General features: G+C 49.5%; 1 protein-coding gene across 2 annotated transcripts in view; it reads right to left on the reverse strand.

Annotated features, from left to right (window-relative positions):
* The window catches only part of RIN3 (Ras and Rab interactor 3), an 81,192-nt gene that overhangs the window by 56,805 nt on the left and 7,562 nt on the right, over positions 1 to 16,825 (reverse strand). The window contains exon 1 of one of the 2 annotated variants that reach the window (XM_063948471.1): positions 8,968 to 9,059. The exons of the other annotated variant lie outside the window; for it this stretch is intronic. Coding sequence (XP_063804541.1) covers positions 8,968 to 9,044 — 77 coding nt within the window. The 5' untranslated portion in view covers positions 9,045 to 9,059. Of the gene's footprint in view, positions 1 to 8,967; positions 9,060 to 16,825 lie in introns of those variants that run through there. 2 annotated transcript variants of the gene reach the window in all.

Raw genomic sequence — 16,825 nt, forward strand, 5'->3', positions numbered from 1 at the left:
AAGGGCACGCTGTCTGCCGTAATGCGTAACAAGGGCACGCTGTCTGCCGTAATGCGTAACAAGGGCACGCTGTCTGCCGTAATGCGTAACAAGGGCACGCTGTCTGCCGTAATGTGTAACAAGGGCACGCTGTCTGCCGTAATGTGTAACAAGGGCACGCTGTCTACCGTAATGTGTAAAAAGGGGACGCTGTCTGCCGTTATGTGTAAAAAGGGGACGCTGTCTGCCGTAATGTGTAACAAGGGCACGCTGTCTACCGTAATGTGTAAAAAGGGGACGCTGTCTGCCGTTATGTGTAACAAGGGCACGCTGTCTGCCGTAATGTGTAACAAGGGCACGCTGTCTGCCGTAATGTGTAACAAGGGCACGCTGTCTGCCGTAATGTGTAACAAGGGCACGCTGTCTGCCGTAATGTGTAAAAAGGGCACGCTGTCTGCCGCTATGTGTTAAAAGGGGGACGCTGTCTCCCTTAATGTGTAAAAAGGGGACGCTGTCTGCCGTAATGTGTAAAAAGGGCACGCTGTCTGCCGCTATGTGTTAAAAGGGGGACGCTGTCTCCCTTAATGTGTAAAAAGGGGACGCTGTCTGCCGTAATGTGTAAAACGGGGAATCTGTCCGCCGTAAGGTGTAAAAGGGTCTCTACCTGGTGTAGTGGTGCTACTGTGCGGCATAATTTGAATAATGGAGACTACTGTGCACCGTTTTATGAATTGGTATTATTTTGTGGCTACACCCTTTCCCCACGAAGCCACACCCCTATGTATTTTTGCGCGCGCCTACGGCGCACACTGCCCCTGTTTTGCATGCAGGGGTGGGGCTCCGATGCCTTTTCCTGCACACAGTGCTAAAATGTCTAGTTACAGCACTGTTGCTAGGTATCCATTTCTCTGGCCCTGAGCAGGTCCCCCTCGCCAGATCCTCTCCAGGGGTGAGGGGGTGGACTTGGATGGGATGAGGCGGGGGGGGGGGGGGGGGGGCAAAGCATTTTGTCGCACCTGGGCCCACCGCTCGCTTGTTCCGCCACTGATCAGTGGGGTAAATTTACTAAAGATTCTATAACAGAGAATTGGTGATGTTGCCCATAGCAACCAATCAGATGCTATCATTATCTAAAAGACAACAGAGAAATGAGACACAGCATCTGATTGGTTGCTATCAGTAACATCACCAATTCTGTTAGAAGCTTTAGTAGATGTACCCCAGTGAGTGATATACTCAGAGATCCGGCCCAAGCTGCAGCTGAGTAATAGTTTTTGCAGATGGGAACCTAATCCAAATCTCATTTCCCTTTATGTAACCGCATTGGCATATTCTCTATTGCACATATTTCCCTGGCAAAATGTTTATTCTGACCACTAAGTGACAAACAGCGTGATCAGCAACAATATGTACAGAACTCTACAGGGGGAGCCGCACCCATCACACAGGAGGCACAGGGGGGCAGCCGCTCTCCACACAGGAGGCACAGGGGGGAGCCGCACCCATCACACAGGAGGCACAAGGGGAGCCGCACCCATCACACAGAAGGCACAGGGGGGCAACCGCTCTCCACACAGGAGGCACAGGGGGAGCCGCACCCATCACACAGGAGGCACAGGGGGGCAGCCGCTCTCCACACAGGAGGCACAGGGGGGAGCCGCACCCATCACACAGGAGGCACAAGGGGAGCCGCACCCATCACACAGGAGGCACAAGGGGAGCCGCACCCATCACACAGAAGGCACAGGGGGGCAACCGCTCTCCACACAGGAGGCACAGGGGGAGCCGCACCCATCACACAGGAGGCACAGGGGGGAGCCGCACCCATCACACAGGAGGCACAAGGGGAGCCGCACCCATCACACGGAAGGCACAGGGGGCAGAATCTTCACACAGGAGGCACAGGGGGCAGCTGCGTTGCCATCCAGGAGGCACAGGGGGCAGCTGCGTTGCCATCCAGGAGGCACAGGGGGCAGCTGCGTTGCCATCCAGGAGGCACAGGGGGCAGCTGCGTTGCCATCCAGGAGGCACAGGGGGCAGCTGCGTTGCCATCCAGGAGGCACTACGTTGCCACACAGGAGGCACAGGGGGGCAGCAGCGCCATCACACGGAAGGCACAGGGGGCAGAATCATCACACAGAAGGCTCAGGGGACACTGCGTTGTCATACAGAAGGCACTACGTTGCCATACAGAAGGCACAGGGGGCAGCTGCGTTGCCATACAGGAGGCACAGGGGGCACTACGTTGTCATCCAGGAGGCACAGGGGGCAGCTGCGTTGCCATACAGGAGCCACAGGGGGCAGCTGCGTTGCCATACAGGAGGCACAGGGGGCACTATGGTGTCATCCAGGAGGCACAAGGGGCAGCTGCGTTGCCATCCAGGAGGCACTACTTTATTATCCAGGAGGCAGTTGCGTTGCCATACAGGAGGCACAGGGGGCACTACGTTGTCATCCAGGAGGCACAGGGGGCAGCTGCGTTGCCATACAGGAGCCACAGGGGGCAGCTGCGTTGCCATACAGGGGGCACTACGTGCCATACAGGAGCCACAGGGGGCAGCTGCGTTGCCATACAGGAGGCACAGGGGGCAGCTGCGTTGCCATACAGGAGCCACAGAGGGCAGCTGCGTTGCCATACAGGGGGCACTACGTGCCATACAGGAGGCACAGGGGGCACTATGGTGTCATCCAGGAGGCACAAGGGGCAGCTGCGTTGCCATCCAGGAGGCACTACTTTATTATCCAGGAGGCAGTTGCGTTGCCATACAGGAGGCACAGGGGGCACTACGGTGTCATCCAGGAGGCACAGGGGGCAGCTGCGTTGCCATACAGGAGGCACAGGGGGCAGCTGCGTTGTCATACAGGAGGCAGCTGCGCTGTCATACAGGGGGCAGCTGCGCTGTCATACAGGGGGCAGCTGCGCTGTCATACAGGGGGCACAGGGGGCAGCTGCGTTGCCATACAGGAGCCACAGAGGGCAGCTGCGTTGCCATACAGAAGGCACAGGGGGCAGCTGCGTTGCCATACAGGAGCCACAGAGGGCAGCTGCGTTGCCATACAGGAGCCACAGAGGGCAGCTGCGTTGCCATACAGGGGGCACTACGTGCCATACAGGAGGCACAGGGGGCACTATGGTGTCATCCAGGAGGCACAAGGGGCAGCTGCGTTGCCATCCAGGAGGCACTACTTTATTATCCAGGAGGCAGCTGCGTTGCCATACATGAGGCACAGGGGGCACTACGTTGTCATCCAGGAGGCACAGGGGGCAGCTGCGTTGCCATACAGGAGCCACAGGGGGCAGCTGCGTTGCCATACAGGGGGCACTACGTGCCATACAGGAGCCACAGGGGGCAGCTGCGTTGCCATACAGGAGGCACAGGGGGCAGCTGCGTTGCCATACAGGAGCCACAGAGGGCAGCTGCGTTGCCATACAGGGGGCACTACGTGCCATACAGGAGGCACAGGGGGCACTACGGTGTCATCCAGGAGGCACAGGGGGCAGCTGCGTTGCCATACAGGAGGCACAGGAGGCAGCTGCGTTGTCATACAGGAGGCAGCTGCGCTGTCATACAGGGGGCAGCTGCGCTGTCATACAGGGGGCAGCTGTGCTGTCATACAGGGGGCAGCTGCGCTGTCATACAGAAGGTACAGGAGGCAGCTGCGTTGTCATCCAGGAGGCACTACGTTGTCATCCAGGAGGCAGCTGCGTTGTCATACAGAAGACATAGGGGGCAGCTGCGTTGTCATCCGGGAGGCACAGGGGGCAGCTGCATTGTCATACAGAAGACACGGGGGCAGCTGCGTTGCCATACAGGAGGCACAGGGGGCACTACGTGCCATACAGGAGGCACAGGGAGCAGCTGCGTTGCCATACAGGAGGCAGCCACTGTGCTGTTACACGAAACGTATGCAGCACAAGATGTGAAGGGGTAATCCATGTCAGCAGATGGCTATAGAGACTGTACACAGGAATGTATTCTCCCACCACAAGCTTAGGGTCAGGGGAATGGACTTTAAACATTTCCTCAACAACGACAAACTTTAGTTCAACAAATGTCCTCATCGCTGGCACGTGTAGGGAGCTCGGAAAATATGTCATGTTTATGAACGGAAATAAAACCACTATGGGCCGGACCCGGACAGCATACGGTGTGCAAGCAGCAGCAGTATATATAGGCTTATCCTGAACCTATCGGACTGTCACCCGGTACCAGAGGAACACAGACTATGGGTCTCATGATCAGTGGTAGAGCTGAGACATGGGGTTTTAAAGTAAAGTGACAGCGACAATACAACGTAGACGCAGACTAACGGAAAGTGACAGCTTGGAGGGAGATCACGGACACCAGAAGGAAATCCTGTCATTCTGACTGTACATGTTTTGCAACTTTTACCACGTGTGTGTGTTAACCGATGTATATATCACAGGTTCTCAACCTCAGTCCTCAGGACCCCACGCAGCGCACGTTTTGCAGGTCACCCAGCAGAAGCGCAGGTGTACTCATTACTCACCGACACATTTGAAATGGTCCACAGGTGAGCTAATTATTCCACTTGTGATCCTGTGAGGAGACCTGGAAAACATGCGCTGTGTGGGGTCCTGAGGACAGAGTTTGAGAACCTGAGGTATATATCAGGCAGATCTGTTTATTGTTCTGAGACACAACACAGCTCTGCATATAGTTTTATACCTTACAGCGACCACAGGCGGCAAATCGCTATAGGACCGCATGCCCACAATATGGCAGGACGCTAAGGCAGGATTTCACGATACCAACTGCGTCTGAAGAGACAGGACGTGGGAGGGAAGGCATCTTCTGAAGTAAGCTGTGTTGGCCATGTTGATGCAACAGAACAGGGGCAGACGGGCAGCTAGATACATGGTATGAGGAAGCCATACTGTTTGAGGGTGGTCAGGGGCATCTGTAAATGCACTTACAGTATGACAATGACAGTGACCAGTACAGTACACAAGTGTCCGAGCACTGACGCTGCTTTCTCCGTTCCTCAGGAATATATTATGGGGTTTTGTGTGTACTTTAGCAAGAATATTGGTATATTCCCGTATTCAAAACGGAGTTATTTCTGCTGTATTGGACAAATGTTATTGAGGCCCAATGCATGTCAAGCAGAACAAATGGTTAATACCATAGAGGTAAGTAAATGTGATGTACGCCTGGTGCTGGATTCAGTATGAAATCCAGACTGTCGGGATCCCGGCGGTCAAAATACCGACCCCGGAATTCCCGACCTTGAGCGCAGTGTGCCCCCTCGCGAGCTCGCCACACTAATCTATTTCCCCTCGGGTGGTGGAGTGGACCACCACCCAAGTGGATTCCGACATTTCAACAGATGCCGGGATTCCGGCGTCGGTCTTTCAACCGCAGGGATCCCGCAAGTCAGGAAATTAACTGCGTACCCTGGTGCTGTGGATGCAGAGCTGCACCCATTCTGCGACATGTACAAGCGCAAAATATGCAAGGGAACATTTTATTTATTACGCGTAAATTATAGCCATTTTGCAACCAACTCCGCATTAGCCTCTACGGCTGTTAAATTGCAGTTCGCCTAATCGTCACTAATTTGGCAAGTAAACTAATTGCAATTTTCCATAATCGTTACGGGTTCATGGGGTTATAGAAAGTATGTGTTGATTATAGTTTACCAATCCCAACATGGCCCTACAGGTGTGGAGTTTGTATATTCTCCCCGTGCTTACGTGGGTTTCCTCCGAGTACTCCGGTTTCCTCCCACACTCCAAAAATATACTGGTAGGTTAACTGGCTCCAAACAAAATTAACCCTAGTGTGAATGTGAGTGCGTGTACATGTGATAGGGAATATAGATTGTAAGCTTTTTCGGGGAAAAACTGCAAATATTTGATGATAAATGTGCCCCTCAGCAACATGGTTGGGGCAACTGCAGCAGAAGTAAAGACCACCCAAAGTCTGCAATGAAACAGCGCCTCTAGTGGCCGTATCATTAACGTTTCTGTTTCAGCATAAGCTCCCTTTAAATAGTATACAGTAAGGTGCAGTAACCCAGCAAATACAATATATGCGCTAGTTACAGGAAACTGAACCTCAGCCGTATGGCTTAATGTGACATATACACCTTGTATGACGGAAACGGCTGCCCCCAAAATAGATATTTATAAAAAAAATAAAAGGGAGGTAAAAACCACACACATCATTATAGCGGTAACTGCTGTCCACTACTTCAATTTACAGACACTTTAACCGCAAAAAAAAATTAAAAAAAATCTTGATTTAAAGGCTATAGATATATAGAATTAATTTTTTTTATTTTTATTTTTTTATTCCACATCCTACCCTTCTACAGCTGTTCCATAAATATCTTCTCTGGTAGAGGGCTGTGCAATATTAAAGAACAGTGGGGGTCATTCTGACCCGTTCGCACACTGCAATTTTTCGCAGCCGTGCGAACGGGTCAGAACTGCGCATGCGCGCGGGCAGCAACGCACAGGCGTGTCGCTGCCTGGCGACGAACGTCACCGGGTAGCGACGAGAATAACGATGAAAGCATTCACAGCGGCGACCGCAAGAAGATTGACAGGAAGAGGCCGGCCAGGTTTGGCAACAGACCGTTTTCTGGGAGTGCCGAAGAAAACACAGGCGTGTCCGGACGAATGCAGGGAGGGGTCCTGACGTCCGCTCCAGGAAGGATCGTCGCGGCGGGTGAGTAAGTCTTGAGCTGTGCAGAGACGGCACAAACTTATTGCTTGCGCAGTCTCTGCACAGCGGATCGCAGCCCTGCACAGCGAATCCCCCCTCCCCTGTAGGCGGCGACTACCTGATCGCAGCAGTGCTAAAAGTAGCCTGCTAGCGATCAGATCGGAATGAGGGCCAGTATCTGGTTGCATACCGACTTCATCAGATTTTAGTTACACGGTGGTAATTTCATGCTTAATATTTGTATTCGCTATTGCGTCAGTCACATTCTCCCGCCATGTTACTGCAATAAAATATATGGGTCAAAACACAGAAAGGCCGCTACAGCTAGCAGCTACAGAGGTCAGTCCTGGTGACATGTCTTTATCTTCATCTTTTTTTTTTTTCTTCTCCAGCGATTTTATTTTAGTAGTTAATAAGAGGCTACCCATTGCTCTGCGTCTAGCCCCTATCTTTCCAAACACAAAGACACCTGGTGTTCCATTTAGATAAAAGTCTAACATTTACACGTCTTGAAGTCTGAAAGTACAAATCACTTTTCTATTTTACCTTGGTACTTTGCTAATAAAGTAAATCTTATTCAGTCAGGTCTTGGCCAGTAAGGAAAATGGTACAGACATTGGGCAAAAAGCTCAAACAACAAAGCACAGCAAAATCTACCTAGGATATTAGAAGTTGTTAATTTCTATCAAGCATCAAGGGGGGCCCACACCGCACACCCTGCACCCATTATTTGTAATACTTTCCCTCCGGAATCCAGCAGCGCAGAAATCACTGGGAAAATGGTGTGGCGCCATTTCCCCGGTGTTTCGTACGTGCGCAGTAAAAAAAAAAAAAAAATAACTGGGTAAATGGCCGTGGCCATTGGACAACAGGTGGCCGTGGACAACAGGTTGACAGGTGAATGATAGACAGTGGTTAAGGTCGACAGGGTTGAAAGGTCAACATAACAATGGTTGACAAAAAAAATTTTTTTTGGGGGGGTGGCATTTTTTAGGTTTACTACAATTAGTGTAAACGTGTACCCTCTTGGGCTCGCTTCGCTCGCCACGCTCCGCTGTCACAGGTTACTACTCCCAATCGTAGTCCACGTGGATAGTAAATCAAGCAAAAGCTGGAAAAACATGAAAAACCCCAAAAAACTTGTGTCAACCATTTGTCTGTTGACCACGGTCATACCAACCTTTTTACCAAGCGGACCTTTTGCACCGTTGAACTAATGCATGTCGACCATATGAATTCAACCTACTGACTGTTAACCTAGACACTGCCGACCCATACATTGGAACCTGCAATGGAAAACTGCTTTCAGTGGTACGCCTCTTCCACCAAAATGGTGCTCCTTAAATGGGAAAGTGCATTATCATTGCACAATATCATTAAAACATTAAAATGCATTCACAATGGCTGCATTCTAGGAGAAAGTGGTAAAGAAATATGAAAAGGGGCAAATTTATTTATTTATTACCAGTTGTTTATATAGCGCACACATATTCCGCAGCGCTTCACAGAGAATATTTGGTCATTCACATCAGTCCCTGCCCCAGTGGAGCTTACACTCTATATTCCCTACCTACATATACACGCACATACATTCATGCTTGGGTTAATTTTGTTGGCAGTCAATTAACCTACCAGTATATTTTTGGATTGTGGGAGGAAACCCGGACTACCCAGAGGAAACCCACGCAAGTACAGGGAGACTATACAAACTCCACACAGTTAGGGCCATGGTGGGAATCGAACCCATGACCTCAGTGCTGTGGGGCAGTAATGCTAACCATTACACCATCCGTGCTGCCCAAAATAACGGTTACATCCATACACTGACATAGCGATTTCAGCACTGCTGGCGCGGTGGGATCACAGACAGAACGCCATATTGTCCTGCTGACAATCCGCACGGGGCGTAGAAGCCCTGCAGACAATTTGGTGCTGCCTGCGCTGCATATTTTGTGCTTTGTTATGACAAGAAAATGCGCTCATGTACATATATGACGCTTGTCCGCAATTTAAGTGAATAGTCTTTTGTGTTTAGAATTGCACTTATACAATACTGACATGTACTACAACAGGATGAGATGAAACCGTCACATCACAACTACACACATCGAGAAGGAGAAGTGGGAGGGATTTGATCACAGAAGCTTGCAATCTAAGGGAAATTTGTTAAATACATAAGAAAAAGGCAGATCAGAATAGAAGGATGATTTGTATAGCCGGATATCTAGGTGTGTGGGTGTAGAATGAATGGCAGGAGCTCAGGGGAGCTGGGGATCAGGTGCAATCACGGTACCTCTTACACATCCTGACGACCTGCTTGCGGGAACGGCCTGAAGAGCCCTTAACTCTCCCAAGCTTCCTGTCCGCCATAAAGCAGCAGGTTCTCCTGGATCGGAGGCTGCAGGACGAGCTGGGATGTGTTCTGTGGTGAGGGCGGAACGGGTGTGTCTCAGAGTTAGAACATTCCTTTAGTACTGAGCTGTGAATTCCACACTTATCTCGGAGACATGTACTGTACATACATCAGTGGTCTCCATGTACATTCTGTGGACACCTGTCCTGCACAACCTCATACACAGCTGTACAAATCTCTGGGGCAACAAAGACAGGAAAAACAGGTGATGAAGCATTCTGCAGGAGGCAGTGCAGGGAGACGCTCCCTAAGTCCAACAGGAGAAAGCCTATGAGCAATACGGATATGACAGTTTGAGTAAGAGAGTAGTGGTTACATGGAACAGGCTTTCAGCAGAGGTTTTAGGTATAAAATACTTTTTATTTCACAATTTGTACTCACCTCACATTCCATATTGCATGATTTTTTTTGTGATGGGTTTGAGGAAAGACCCTTACAGGCTACCACAAGGGTAATCAGTGGTTGGCTCCTTCTTGGGGGGAACTGAATACCCAGAGGGAAGCTCTGGCCTATGTCAGGAAGAAAGAAGGATGCCTTTGCAGCGGAAGAGGGTCTAAAGAGCCTTACCCACCCTGGAGCCTTATAGATACAGTGCATCCGGAAAGTATTCACAGCTCTTCACTTTTTCCACATTTTGTTATGTTACAGCCCCAGTCTGAGGTCAAGAGCGCTCTGGAGCAGGTTTTCATCCAGGATGTCCCTGTACATTGCTGTGTTCCTCTTTCCCTCTATCCTGACTAGTCTCCCAGTTCCTGCCGCTGAAAACCATCCCCACAGCATGATGCTGCCACCACCATGCTTCACTGTAGGGATGGTATTGGCCTGGTGATGAGCGGTGCCTGGTTTTCTCCAAACATGACGCCTGGCATTCACGCCAAAGAGTTCAAACTTTGTCTCATCAAACCAGAGAATTTTGTTTCTCATGGTCTGAAAGTCCTTCAGGTGCATTTTGGCAAACTCCAGGTGGGCTGCCAGGTGCTTTTTACTAAGGAGTGGCACCTCTCTACCATACAGGCCTGATTGGTGGATTGTAGAGGAATGCTGTAGCTCTGACAGAGTGACCATCAGGTTCTTGGTCCCCTTCCTGACTAGGGCCCTTCTCCCCCGATCGCTCAGTTTAGACGGCCGGCCAGCTTTAGGAAGAGTCCTGGTGGTTCCGAACTTCTTCCATTTACGGAGTATGGAGGCCACTGTGCTCATTGAGACCTTCAAAGCAGCAGATATTTTTGTGTACCCTTCCCCAGATTTGTGCCTCAAGACAATCCTGTCTCGGAGGTCTACAGACAATTCCTTTGACTTCATGCTTGGTTTGTGCTCAGACATGTACTGTCAAGTGTGGGACCCTATACAGGGCCTAATTCAGACCTGATCGTAGATGTGCTAAATTTAGCACATCTACGATCAGCTTCCCTGACATGCGGGGGGACGGCCAGCACAGGGCTAGTCCGCCCCGCATGTCAGGCCCTAACCCACCGCACAAGTACAAAAGCATCGCACAGCGATAATGCTTTTGTACTTGAAGAGTAGTTCCCTACCAGCGCAGCTCCTGCGCGCTGACAGGGAGTTACCCGTCACTGTCCGGACTGCGGCCCTAAAAGAGCAGCCAAACGCCACGGCCCGCCCCTCCCAGCGACCGCCTCTGCCTGTCAATCAGGCAGAGGCGATCGCAGGGCTAAGACGGCCGTCGGTTGTCTGGCATGTGCCGGCGCACTGCGGCGCAGTTCAGACCTGATCGGCTGCTGTGTGAAAACGCACAGCAGCGTTCAGGTCTGAATTAGGCCCATAGACAGGTGTGTGCCTTTCCAAATCATGTCCAATCAACTGAATTTACCACAGGTGGACTCCAATTAAGCTGTAGGAACATCTCAAGGATGATCAGTGGAAATAGGATGCACCTCAGCTCAATTTTGAGCTTCATGGCAAAGGCTGTGAATACTTCTGTACATGTGTGTTTTTTTATTTTTAAGAAATTTGCAAAAATCTAAACAAAAAAAACAAAAAACTTTTTACAGTTGTCATTATGGGGTATGGTGTGTAGGATTTTGAGGGAATATTCCATTTTGGAATAAGGCTGTAACATAACAAAATGTGTAAAAAGTGAAGCGCTGTGAATACTTTCCGGATGCACTGTAGGTATCTTACACCATGCCATCAGTTTATAACGGACTCCTTGAAAAAAAGTGAGATTCTGAAGGGGGTTGTAGTGTGGAAGCCTCAGACATGCATCTCACCAAGATCTGTACCTGAAGCAATACAACTAATATGGGTCTGGGACTCAGGGTCGACAGCACAAAGGTCGACACACTTTAGGTCGACGCCAATTGGTCGACACACCTTAGGTCGACATGGAAAAAGGTCGACATGTTTTTTATGCTTTTTTGGTGTCGTTTTCTTCGTAGAGTGACCGGGAACCCCAATTAGTGCACCGCGTCCCCTCGCATGGCTCGCTTCGCTCGCCATGCTTCGGGCATGGTGCCTTCGCTTGCCATGCTTCGGGCATGGTGCCTTCGCTCCGCTACCGCTTCGCTCGGCACACTTTACCGTTCCAATCGTAGTCCACGTGGATCGTTAAGTATAAAAAGGTTCAAAAAAAGAAAAAAATCGTGAAAAACTCATGTCGACCTTTTTCCATGTCGACCTTGTTCCTGTCGACCTTTTGTCCATGTCGACCTTTTGTCCATGTCGACCTAAGGTGTGTCGAGCAATTGGCGTCGACCTAAAGTGTGTCGACCTTTGTGCTGTCGACCTGGAGTCCGGATACCAACTAATATTATCCCCATAGACCTTTACATGCTCCATATCCAAGTAGTATTAGGAACACTAGTCTACAGATGAAATGGAGTTTTTGCAAAGATCGTCGTTCCTCAATGTACAGCACTTTGTAATACGTAATTTGTAGCACTTGATAAAATATATGAATAGCAGTAATTACAATTTGCACATTTCTGCGCACAAAGACAGCTGAAGTACACAATTACTGCGCATTCATTTTTTATATACAGTATACGCGTGTGGTCATCATGGAACTTTTTTTTTGTAAGGGAAAAAAAGGTGAAATGTTGTAAGATATTACACGTCTACACAACTTCTCAGCTAGCATAACATTGCTCAGTTAGTACATCAACGTTGTCAGTTCACCTTAATTAATTGTATTTGTTGCCGCAGGTATATAACCTTAAATCTACCCATATTTCATGCCGCTTGGCAAAAATAAAGAAAAAAGTTGTACATATAAAAATAAGATTTTACTTACCGATAAATCTATTTCTCATAGTCCGTAGTGGATGCTGGGGACTCCGTCAGGACCATGGGGAATAGCGGCTCCGCAGGAGACAGGGCACAAAAGCAAGCTTTTAGGATCACATGGTGTGTACTGGCTCCTCCCCCTATGACCCTCCTCCAAGCCTCAGTTAGGTACTGTGCCCGGACGAGCGTACACAATAAGGAAGGATCTTGAATCCCGGGTAAGACTCATACCAGCCACACCAATCACACCGTACAACTTGTGATTTGAACCCAGTTAACAGTATGATAACAATGAAGTAGCCTCTAAAAAAGATGGCTCACAACAATAATAACCCGATTTTTTGTAACAATAACTATGTACAAGTAATGCAGACAATCCGCACTTGGGATGGGCGCCCAGCATCCACTACGGACTATGAGAAATAGATTTATCGGTAAGTAAAATCTTATTTTCTCTAACGTCCTAGTGGATGCTGGGGACTCCGTCAGGACCATGGGGATTATACCAAAGCTCCCAAACGGGCGGGAGAGTGCGGATGACTCTGCAGCACCGAATGAGAGAACTCCAGGTCCTCCTCAGCCAGGGTATCAAATTTGTAGAATTTTGCAAACGTGTTTGCCCCTGACCAAGTAGCTGCTCGGCAAAGTTGTAAAGCCGAGACCCCTCGGGCAGCCGCCCAAGATGAGCCCACCTTCCTTGTGGAATGGGCATTTACAGATTTTGGCTGTGGCAGGCCTGCCACAGAATGTGCAAGCTGAATTGTACTACAAATCCAACGAGCAATAGTCTGCTTAGAAGCAGGAGTACCCAGCTTTTTGGGTGCCTACAATATAAACAGCAAGTCAGACTTTCTGACTCCAGCCGTCCTGGAATTATATATATATATATATTTTCAGGGCCCTGACAACGTCTAGCAACTTGGAGTCCTCCAAGTCCCTAGTAGCCGCAGGCACCACAATAGGTTGTTTCAGGTGAAACGCTGACACCACCTTAGGAAGAAACTGGGGACGAGTCCGCAGTTCTGCCCTGTCCGAATGGAAAATCAAATATCGGCTTTTGTAAGACAAAGCCGCCAATTTTGACAATCGCCTGGCCGAGGCCAGAGCCAACAGCATGGTCACTTTCCATGTGAGATATTTCAAATCCACAGATTTGAGTGGTTCAAACCAATATGATTTGAGGAATCCCAACACTACGTTGAGATCCCACGGTGCCACTGGAGGCACACAAGGGCTGTATATGCAATACTCCCTTGACAAACGTCTGGACTTCAGGAACTGAAGCCAATTCTTTCTGGAAGAAAATCTATAGGGCCGAAACTTGAACCTTAATGGACCCCAATTTGAGGCTCATAGACACTCCTGTTTGCAGGAAGTGCAGAAATCGACCTAGTTGAAATTTTTTCGTGGGGCCTTCCTGGCCTCACCCACGCAACATATTTTTACCACATGTGGTGATAACGTTATGCGGTCACCTCCTTCCTGGCTTTGACCAGGGTAGGTATGACCTCTTCCGGAATGCCTTTTCCCTTAGGATCCGGCGTTCAAACCGCCATGCCGTCAAACGCAGTCGCGGTAAGTCTTGGAACAGACAAGGTCCCTGCTGGAGCAGGTCCTTTCTTAAAGGCCGATGCCACGGTTCCTCTTGGAACAGACATGGTACTTGCTGAAAGCAAATCCCTTCTTAGCTCCCGAGGCCATTAGTCCTCTGTGAGCATCTCTTGAAGTTCTGGTTACCAAGTCCCTCTTGGCCAATCCGGAGCCACGAGTATAGTTCTTACTCCTCTATGTCTTATAATTCTCAATACCTTGGTTATGAGAAGCAGAGGAGGGAACACATACACTGACTGTTACACCCACGGTGTTACCAGGACGTCCACAGCTATCGCCTGAAGGTCTCGTGACCTGGCGCAATACCTGTCCCATTTTTTGTTCGGGCGGGACGCCATCATGTCCACCTTTGGTCTTTCCCAACGGTTCACAATCATGCGGAAAACTTCCCGATGAAGTTCCCACTCTCCCGGGTGGAGGTCGTGCCTGCTGAGGAAGTCTGCTTCCCAGTCGTCCACTCCCGGAATGAACACTGCTGACAGTGCTATCACATGATTTTCCGCCTAGCGAAAAATCCTTGCAGTTTTGCCACTGCCCTCCTGCTTCTTGTGCCGCCCTTTCTGTTTACGTGGGCGACTGCCGTGATGTTATCCCACTGGATCAATACCGGCTGACCTTGAAGCAGAGGTCTTGCTAAGCTTAGAGCATTATAAATTTGCTCTTAGCTCCAGTATATTTATGTGGAGAGAATTCTCCAGACTTGATCACACTCCTTGTGTGACTGCTCCCCAGCCTCTCAGGCTGGCCTCCGTGGTCACCAGCATCCAATCCTGAATGCCGAATCTGCGGCCCTCTAGAAGATGAGCACTCTGTAATCACCACAGGAGAGACACCCTTGTCCTTGGATATAGGGTTATCCGCTGATGCATCTGAAGATGCGATCCGGACCATTTGTCCAGCAGATCCCACTGAAGAGTTCTTGCGTGAAATCTGCCGAATGGAAGCGCTTCGTTATAAGCCACCATTTTTACCAGGACTCTTGTGCAATGATGCACTGACACTTTTCCTGGTTTTAGGAGGATCCCGATTAGCTCGGATAACTCCCTGGCTTTCTCCTCTGGGAGAAACACCTTTTCCTGGACTGTGTCCAGAATCATCCCTAGGACCAGCAGACGTGTCGTCGGAACAACTGCGGTTTTGGAATATTTAGAATCCACCCGTGCTGTCGTAGAACTACTTGAGATAGTGCTACTCCGACCTCCAACTGTTCTCTGGACCTTGTTCTTATCAGGAGGTCGTCCATTTTCTTTGAAGACGAATCCTCCTTTCGGTCATTACCTTGGTAAGGACCCGGGGTGCCTTGGACAATCCAACGGCATCGTCTTGAAACTGATAGTGACAGTTCTGTACCACGAACCTGAGGTACCCTTGGTGAGAAAAGGCAAATTTTGGGACATGGAGGTAAGCATCCCTGATGTCCCGGGACACCATATAGTCCCCTTGTTCTTTGCTATCACTGCTCTGAGTGACTCCATCTGGATTTGAACCCTTGCAAGTGTTCAAATTTTTCAGATTTAGAATAGGTCTCACCTAGCCTTCAGTACCACCATATAGTGTGGAGTAATACCCCTTTCCTTGTTGTCGGAGGGGTAATTTTATTATCACCTGCTGGGAATACAGCTTGTGAATTGTTTTCAATACTGCCTCCCTGTCGGAGGGAGACATTGGTACAGCAGACTACAGGAACCTGCGAGGGGGGAAACCTCTCGACATTCCAATCTGTACCCCTTGGATACTACTTGTAGGATCCAGGGGTCCTGTACGGTCCCAGCGTCATGCTGAGAACTTGGTAGAAGCGGTGGAGGGCTTCTGTTCCTGGGAATGGGCTGCCTGCTGCAGTCTTCTTCCCTTTCCTCTATCCCTGGGCAGATATGACTCTTATAGGGACGAAAGGACTGAGGCTGAAAAGACGGTGTCTTTTTCTGCAGAGATGTGACTTAGGGTAAAAAACGGTGGATTTTCCAGCAGTTGCCCTGGCCACCAGGTCCCATGGACCGACCCCAAATAACTCCTCCCCTTTATACGGCAATACATCTTTGTGCCGTTTGGAATCTGCATCACCTGACCACTGTCGTGTCCATAAACATCTTCTTGCAGATATGGACATCGCATTTACTCTTGATGCCAGAGTGCAAATATCCCTCTGCGCATCTCGCATATATAGAAATGCATCCTTTAAATGCTCTATAGTCAATAAAATACTGTCCCTGTCAAAGGTATCAATATTTTTAGTCAGGGAATCCGACCAAGCCACCTCAGCTCTGCACATCCAGGCTGAGGCGATCGCTGGTCGCAGTATAACACCAGCATGTGTGTGTATACTTTTTAGGATATTTTTCAGCCTCCTATCAGCTGGCTCCTTAAGTACGGCCCTATCCGTAGATGGTACCGCCACTTGTTCTGATAAGCGTGTGAGCGCCTTATCCACCCTGAGGGGTGTTTCCCACCGCGCCTTAACTTCTGGCGGGAAAGGGTATACCGCCAATAATTTTCTATCGGGGGAAACCCACGCATCATCACACACTTCATTTAATTTATCTGATTCAGGAAAAACTACAGGAAGTTTTTTCACCTCACACATAATACCCTTTTTTGTGGTACTTGGAGTATCAGAAATATGTAACACCTCCTTCATTGCCCTTAACGTGTGGCCCTAAAAGAAAATACGTTTGTTTCTTCACCGTCGACACTGAAATCAGTGTCCGTGTCTGGGTCTGTGTCGACCGACTGAGGTAAATGGGCATTTTACAGCCCCTGACGGTGTTTGAGACGCCTGGACAGATACTAATTTGTTCGCCGGCCCTCTCATGTCGTCAACCGGCTTGCAGCGTGTTGACATTGTCACGTAATTTCCATAAATAAGCCATCCATTCCGGTGTCG

This window comes from Pseudophryne corroboree, chromosome 12, assembly GCF_028390025.1.
Source record: "Pseudophryne corroboree isolate aPseCor3 chromosome 12, aPseCor3.hap2, whole genome shotgun sequence".
NCBI lineage: Eukaryota > Metazoa > Chordata > Amphibia > Anura > Myobatrachidae > Pseudophryne > Pseudophryne corroboree.